General features: G+C 49.2%; 1 protein-coding gene across 1 annotated transcript in view; it reads right to left on the bottom strand.

The window, feature by feature from the left end:
• Nucleotides 1-6,135: 6,135 nt before the first annotated feature.
• Tnfsf9 (TNF superfamily member 9) overlaps nt 6,136-8,090 on the bottom strand; it is a 2,335-nt gene continuing 380 nt past the window's right edge. The window contains exons 1-3 of the mRNA NM_181384.3: nt 7,954-8,090; nt 7,579-7,615; nt 6,136-6,891 (exon numbers count right to left, since the gene is read on the bottom strand). The exon at nt 7,954-8,090 is cut by the window's right edge and continues 380 nt beyond it. Of these exons, the coding sequence (NP_852049.1) occupies nt 6,428-6,891; nt 7,579-7,615; nt 7,954-8,090 (638 nt within the window). The 3' untranslated portion in view covers nt 6,136-6,427. The remainder of the gene's footprint in view (nt 6,892-7,578; nt 7,616-7,953) is intronic.

Here is an 8,090-nt window from a genome sequence, read left to right as displayed (position 1 = left end):
AACATGGTATTTTTGCTGGGGACAAAACTTACTAGAGAAAGTTTCTTATCGTAAATGAGGACCTGGGCTCCAGCCCACCCACACACCAAAACACCTCCAGTGTGTGTGTGCGTGTGTGTGTGTGTGTGTGTGTGTGTGTGTGTGCACATGAGCATGCAGGTGTGCTCAACTGTGTAGCTGTGAAGATAGAGTCCGAAGTCTGAGGTTCATGTGGCTTCTTCTTTCCTTCCTTTCACTCTCTCTACCTCACTTTCTTTGTTTTCTGGTTTGTTCGTTTGTCACTATGCAGCCCACTCTGGGTTGGAGCTCATTCTGTTGACCAGGTTGGCCTCGAACTCATGGAGATCTGCCTGCCTCTGCCTCCCCCGTGCTGGGGATAAAGACGTGCAGGTTGCCCAACTTTCTATCTTACTTTGGGGGCTGCGAGGCTGACCTTTCTTAGCCCAGCACCACTAAGTTCTAGAGATCCTTCTGGCTGTACCTCCCCAGCTCAGGAATGACAGATTCACACCACATGCAGATTCTGCTTAAGTTCCAGTCCTTGAGCAGTGCAGAGAGATCTTTACCCACTGCACCATTTTCCTGACCTCTCCTCTGGTTCCCCAGGAACTATACATAAGCTCAACTGGCAGTGGACCCCAAAATATGAGCCACAGAGAAGTGAACAGAAGCCACAAAAGGTTCCTCTGACCGGGGAGGCACATTTGCTTCCTGTCCCTGTGTCCATGGGCTCCGAGGCCACAGATGGGACCATGTGAACAACATAAACACCCCAATGATTCCAAAGAAGTGAGAACCCCGTGGTTGTGACATGGAACCGTGCCCTGGGTGTTATTGTCCACTCCACCAGGAATTGGGCTTGTCCTTGACGCAACAATGAGGAACACTGTCTCTCCACATAAAAGAACTCTTAGAACAGCCATCTTCTAGCCAGGTCTTGTAGCACATGCCTGCCACCCCAGCTACTCAGGAGGAAATGCAAGAGGGTGAAGAGTTCAAGGATAGCCTGGGAAGGTTAGTAAGACACTATCTCAGCATAAAAGTTAGATTGAAAAGAGAAGGGATGATGCACTAGCAGGACAGCACCCACTCAACACCCACCCTCCAACTCCCAGAAGGGGCTGGAAGCACGGTCAAGGGTGGAGCACCCCCTCACAGCCCTGTGAGGGGGTGTGACCCAGTGGTCAGCGCTTACCATGCAAGAGGGTCCAACCCTCACCACACAAAGAATGAATAAAATCCAGCAGCTGTGTGTGGGGTCTCTCAAGTTCCTCATTGTTACTAGCTTTTGGAGCTGCTGTGGTGCAATCACGTCCATTCATGCCAGAGAAGACAACTCTCAGGAAACCACCACAGGCCTCGTGATTCAAATTCTGGTCGGCATTCTCGTTTCTCCCCTTAACAATTCTCAGCAGTGCCGGACACTCCAGACCACGAGTTCTCATTTCCTTCTCACATGAGGACGCAATCCTTCGTGCCCTTACTTATTTAACCAGCACGGGGGATGGAGCCCGGAGCCCTGAGCATACAGCGCAAGCACCCTGCCCTTGGGTTCTTTAAGACAAGGTCTCCGCCCAGACTGGGCCTCAGCCTCCTGAATGATAGGGAAATGTTACTGCCGAGGTGAGGGGATGGTAGTGGCACATGCCTTTAATTCCCAGGACTTGGGAGTCTGAGGCCAACCTGGTTTACAGACAACAGGACAACCCGAGCTACAGAGACCCTTTGTATACTAACTCTCTCATCCATTCCTTGCACCATCATCACCCCTAGTCACCCATTTGTCCAACTATCCCTCTTCTAGAACGTTCCACAGCCTCTTCCATGAGTCTCTGCCCCCACTCCTGCTGTTCACCCCTTGCAAACTCACCTTGCAAACTGAGCAGTCCTCCAATAAGCTAACTAGATGTCTGTTCTGCTTGGCAAAGCATCCTTCTGAGCAGGCATTGTGTGTGTACACATGTGTGTGCAGGTGCATGTGGAGGCCAGAGGTCAACCTCAGGTGCATCTCTAAGCCCCACTCCATATGTTTCGGATACATGGTCTCATTGGTTAGGCTTAACAACCTAGTCAGGGACCTTCATGTATCTGCCTCCCAGTGCTTTGATTATGAATTTACTACTGGCCTGAGGGATCACAGTCTGTACCCCAGTAACCCAGGTTCAGCTAATAATTTAATAAAACTATTAAAACAGCCAAATTAACTGAATGTGGTGGCCCCTGCCTTTAATCCCAGCAAGCAGACGACTGTGAGTTCAAAGCCAGCCTGGTCCAGGCAGCTGGGGCTGCATGATGAGACCCAATCTCAAATAAACAGACAAATTAATAGTGAAAAGCAGAAGAAAGTTGTATGTAGCCACACTAGGGAAAGGGACAAAGACATCCATGAGTGCCACCCCGCCAAGCTCTTCTTGAGTGGGCCTAACAGGTTTAAGTAGGAGGCAGGGGGATGGGGCTAAAGATGCCAGTGGTCACAGTTCCTGTTCTGGCAGAAAACTGGGGTTCAGTCACCTGCACCCACACAGCAGCTCACAGCCACCAGTGACTTCAGGTCTGGAGAACCTGGCATCCTCTTCTGGCCTCTATGGGCACCAGGCCCAAACTTAGCATGCATAGACACAGAGATAACACTCGTCCACACTAAAATAAAACAAATCCCAAAAAGAGAATGAGAGATGCTAAGTACATAGTCTGCCACCATGTGGTCCTGCATCACTTTCTCAGCTCCTGTCCCTCAGGCAAGGTCCAGCCAGGTGTCGATCTTTCTCCAGAAGGCAAGCTTCAGCCCTGGAACCTCCAGCAGCTGGAGGAGATTCCAACTTCGAGGATCCCCTGTCTTCAGTAGGCTGATACCCGCAGGGAGCTCCTCTGTGAGTTTATAATTCCTCACACAGACAGGCCAGTTACACCTGTGCACCTTCAGACCCAGTGTTCTTTAAGGAACATCTGTATTGTGTGTGTGTGAAATGAGGAATGTGTACATGTGTGCCGTGCCAGGAGAGGTGAAGAGGGAGTCAGATCCCTGGAGTCTGAGTCACAGGTATTTGCCAGCCACCAGAAACAAACTGTGGGTCTCTGAACCATGAACTCTCTCCAGAGCACACTCAGCTTTTATTGGCTAGCTGGGGTGTGTGTGTGTGTGTGTGTGTGTGTGTGTGTGTGTGTGTGTGTGAGAGAGAGAGAGGGGGGGGGGGGAGAGAGAGAGAGAGAGAGAGAGAGAGAGAGAGAGAGAGAGAGAGAGATGGGGGTGTTCCTGGCTGTCCTGGAACATTCTCTGTAAACCAGGGTGGCCTCAAACTCAGAGATCCTCCTATGTCTGTCTCCAAAGTGCTAGGATTAAAGGCCCGCACTGTTACACTTAAAATGAATTCTAGGGATTCAAATTCAGGTCCTCAAGCTTACAGGAAACACTTTCCCCAGGTCTTCTATAGTTTTGATGAAAGGTTCTGGAGAGTTATTTCTCCACCAGTGAAATGAGCCAGTTCAAGCCAGATTAGAAAATATTACATGCAGATTTACTAGGGAGCTGCTCTCCAGTGAGTTCACTGGTTCAAGGATGAGACCAGAGAAGTCACCATGGGAGAGGTGGGAAAGGGGAAGAGGAAGAGAGAAAGGTGACAGGGGTTGGGGGGAGAGTGTCTAGATTATATAGGGAAGAGCCTTTGGGAAAGGGCAGCCCAGCATCTGGACTGGAAAGTTCAGAATTGGGGGCAGGATATGCCAGATAGGACCTGAGGGATGCTGGGATAATCTAGAGGCCAGGTCAGCTTTGGTGTGTACAATATGAACCTCAGTCCCTTGTCCCAGGGCCCTAAATCAAAGATCAACAGACTTGCATTAGTCTGACCCACTGCCCACTTGTACCCGATCATCCCTCTTCTCCCTCTGGACCTTAGCATGTGGTGGTAGAACATCTCTCTCTGATCATTACAACCTCCATGTTTTAATTTGGTGTCAGACACTGTGTCACAAAGCCTATTATCTCACTTAACAGCCCCAAGAGCCTTGATGTAAACTCAGCCCCTGTGTTCATTATTGGAAACAGTAAGCCCAGAGAAGTCAGGCGCTTACCCAAGCATGCACAGCTTAGCTGGCACCAGCTGAAGCAGGGTTTGAACTCAGCCATGTCCAACTGCAGAATGAAAGTTTTTGCTTTGTCTTATTTGATTTGATTTTGTCCTGTGTGGTTGTCATCTCTTAGAAGCCTGTTCTTTCCTACTGAGAGACAGAAAGGGACTGGATCCGGAAGGGAGGAGAGGAAAAACTGGGAGGAGTAGACAGGGAGAAAACTGTAATCAGGATAAATAGTATGAGGAAAGAATCTATGTTCAATAACAGGAATAAAAGAGACCCTGCCTCAAACGATAAAGTAGTGGGGGATAAAGGAAGACTTGATGCGTGGACCTCTGACACACACCAAAATAAATGAGGGGGTCTGGGGGGACAAACCCTGAATGAACTCTTGCTTTTCTTATGCAAATCTAGACATAAATGTTCATTTTTGCAGTAATTAATGCAATGTTGGAATGGCAGTCAGGGTCTCCTGGGTGAGTCCCAGCCTCTCTCTCAGAGAGGAACAGTGGGGAGCTCACGTCAGTGAGCAGCTTCTTTCCTGAATGATGGGCTTCAGGCTGCTCCACCGTCAGTCACCCTTGAAGAAGAGACTAAAACCAACACTGCTAACACTACTGTTTCCTTTGGGCCTGACCTCAAGCTGTGATGTCACTAAACCCGGTATCCAGCTTGGGTGGGAGGGACAAAGGGATTTCCACTACCCCATCACAGGCAAGGTAAGTCACCTAAAGTCACAACTAGGAAATACTGAAATGGAAATTTTTTAAATATCTGTTGAGGCCCAGAGTGGCTGTGGGTTTTGAGTTTGCTAAATGTTATCGATTGAGTTTACAGCAGCCCTGGGCCTGATCACATCACACATCAGCTTGGGTGTTGGGAGGCCTTCCTTGTGGCTGCAGCGAGAGCCATGTTCAGAATCACAGAGGAGGGCCTTTACAGATATCTAGCTGGCTTGTGAGACTTCTCTGTTTTTTTTTTTTTTTAAGAATTATTTTATTTTACTTAATGTGTATGAGTACACTGAAGTTGTCCTCAGACACACCAGAACAGGGCATTCAATCCCATCACAGATGGTTGTGAGCCACCATGTGGTTGCTGGGAATTGAACTCAGGACCTCTGGAAGAGCAGTCAGTGCTCTTAACCGCTGAGCCATCTATCTCTCCAGCCCTCTCTGTTTCTTTTTGGTTCTCCCCCCCCCCCCGGAGCTGGGGACCGAACCCAGGGCCTTGCGCTTCCTAGGTAAGCGCTCTACCACTGAGCTAAATCCCCAGCCCCATGTTTCTTTTTAATTTGATTTATTTTGTTGCTTGTTTTGAGACAGGGTCTTGTGTATCCTGGGCTGTCCTACCTTGAACTCTGGATCCTCCAGCCTTTACTTGGAGTTGTCAGTTGGGGGACTTAGCCTACGTGACCACCATTGGGGGAATTTCCTTAATGAATTCTCTGTCAGCATCTATATCTATAACTATAACCTGCTCCAACAGGTTCTGTCTCTCAAAACGGTACACAGACCAGTGCCATCACATCAGAAATCATAACCTTTCACATGGGATGGTTGGGGTAGGAGGTTGTTTTATTTTTGTTTATTGCTTAGTCATAGCTGGATTCCCAGGAACAGAGCACTCTGAGAAAAGCACAGCCCTCACATTCGTGAGAGACTGGTTCTATCTCAGCACTCCATCTGCTGCTCTGTCAACTGGGTGTCAGGATGCTGTCAGGCTACATAAGATTCTTGTCTTACAAAAGGGAGAGTGCTACAGGGCCACTTGAGCCAGTTATTCTAAGAACCTGCCTATAGACACTCCCCCTCCCCAGGGATGGAGACAGGAGGGATTCTTGGGGCCCAATGGCCAGACAGCCTTGCAGAAACAATAAATTCCAGGTTCAGTGAGAGACCCTGTCTCAAAATATGAAGTGGAAATAGATTGAAGAAGACACTGAATCAACTGTCCTCTAAACATATGCACATACATGTATACAAAGACATATTTGTGAATGAACACCATACCCATAGTCATGAAAATTTAAAATTTAACAAGGGAAATGATAAAAATAAAGACTTATTTACAAATACATTTATTTTTTACTTATTAATATAAATATAAAGTTTGATTTGGGAACCTTTGATTTCTAGCAGCTGCCCAGCAGTTACTAATGCTGTCCAGTGAATTATATAAAGTCTTGTCTGAGCTATGCTCACAATAAATACTGAGTCCAGTTAAAGACAAGAGGAAAGTCCTGGAGGAAGGACTGCCTAGGCCCCATGAAATATAGCAGCTTGGGGTCTTAGCGTCCAGGGGTCACAAGAAGGGTGGCTAGAGCACCCATGTGCAATGTCACGTGGGTAAGAACTCATCCCTGAGGGGGGTCAGGTTTCACAAGGAAGAGTCCAAAGCTGGTGGTGTTGGCATGAGACAGCTCCCAGTCTCTGTATGCATCCTGGGCTCCATGCAGATAGGCCCTCAGATCCACACTGAGGCGGTGACCAGCCTTCAGGCGCAACAGACGATTCCAGGAACGATCCACTAATTTGTCCTCCATGGAGCAAGGGAACAATTCCACTGTCAGGGCCAAGCTGTCAAGGTGATCTACCTGAGGCTTTGCTTGCAAAACAAGGGAGACCCAGCCCTGCACCTTGCGGCCTGTGTTTATGGACGTTGGACTGAGCTTCAGTTCCAAGAACACGTAGTAGAGCCCAGGACTGTCCACCACCAACTCCTTTTTGTCCTCCTCGTACCTCAGACCTCGAGACAGGTATGAGCTCCCAGCTCCCTCCTGGCTGTGCCAGTTCAGAGTCGTGTTACTCAGCGATGCTTCTAGAAAAAGAACGCTGAGTTGCTGGGTGTTATGGGGTGTGGGGAGGTGGGACCATGGAAACGGGGAGGAAAGAGGAAACAAAACAGAAGGAAAAGGAGGGAGGCCACCTAGAAGAAAGTGATTGTGGAATAAGAAAGAGGTAAAGGGAAGAGGGTCTTGAGTACTTAGAGTGGAGATGCTCCAGGAAGGAGATGAGTAAGGGGAGGAGTGGTGAGAGGAGAAAAAAAGAGAGGAATCAGAGGAGGAGGAGAGGGATGAGCAAAACTGGGAGAGGGGTGAGATATGGAGTGTGCGGGGAAAGGGGGACTCTGAGGGCAGATAACTTGACAATTAATGAAGACTTGGCAGGGAGGGACTAGGGCTGGGGCTCAGTAGGGTACCTGAAGCCCAAAAGCGTTCATCCCAGCCTGTTGGAGGTGTTGGCAGTAGGGTGGTCAGTCCCAACTACATAATGAATTTGAGGGAAGCCTGGGCTACATGGGAGGAAGAGAGGAAGGAAAGGAGAAAGAGAGATCTAAATTCTCAGTTCTCTGAAGACCTAGATAGGGCCACAAGGACAACAGCTGACGCTGTGACAGCAAGTGAGAAAGACTGAGAAGGTGAGGGAGAAGGACAGATTAGAAGGGAGTGCCCCCTTGGTCAACCTCCCTGCAGGACCCGCTGGGAATAAATCAGGGGGCACTCACGGTTTTTAGCCAGTAGCTTGGCGAACACGGGAAAACCCTGGGAAGAAAGAAGAATAAAGGTAGATGCTGCCTTACATCCTAAAGAAGCAGATAGGAACTCATGTGGCCCAGCCCACTTTGGGGGTGCCGGGGGGGGGGGGCTAGAGGGGCTGAAGGGAAATGCGCTGCACCCTCGGGAGTCCTCCCCAAGGTCTTCATAGGAGCGTTCAAGAGGTTAAGACACAAGGGATTTCCTCTGCGGGCCAGACGGAGAGGGAGTGCTTCAAACAGAGTAGCAGGAGTGGGGTGGGGGTCTGGAGAGCTGTTCTCTCCGTGTCAGTGCAGAGATGCTTCCAGAAAGTAAAAAGGGTCCCCTAGGGATGGGATGAGCCTCACCTGTTGTGTAGTGTTGGCGCAGCCAATGTGGGAAACAGGGGTGACCTGGTCTGCAGTATTCTCTCCGGTATCCAGGTCAGGCGAGGTGGTGATTGTGAGCGCGGGCTGAGGTAGGATGCGGATGAAGATAGGGACAC

The sequence above is a fragment of the Rattus norvegicus genome, chromosome 9 (assembly GCF_036323735.1).
Source record: "Rattus norvegicus strain BN/NHsdMcwi chromosome 9, GRCr8, whole genome shotgun sequence".
Lineage (NCBI taxonomy): Eukaryota > Metazoa > Chordata > Mammalia > Rodentia > Muridae > Rattus > Rattus norvegicus.
This window is presented reverse-complemented; position numbering and strand designations above follow the sequence as displayed.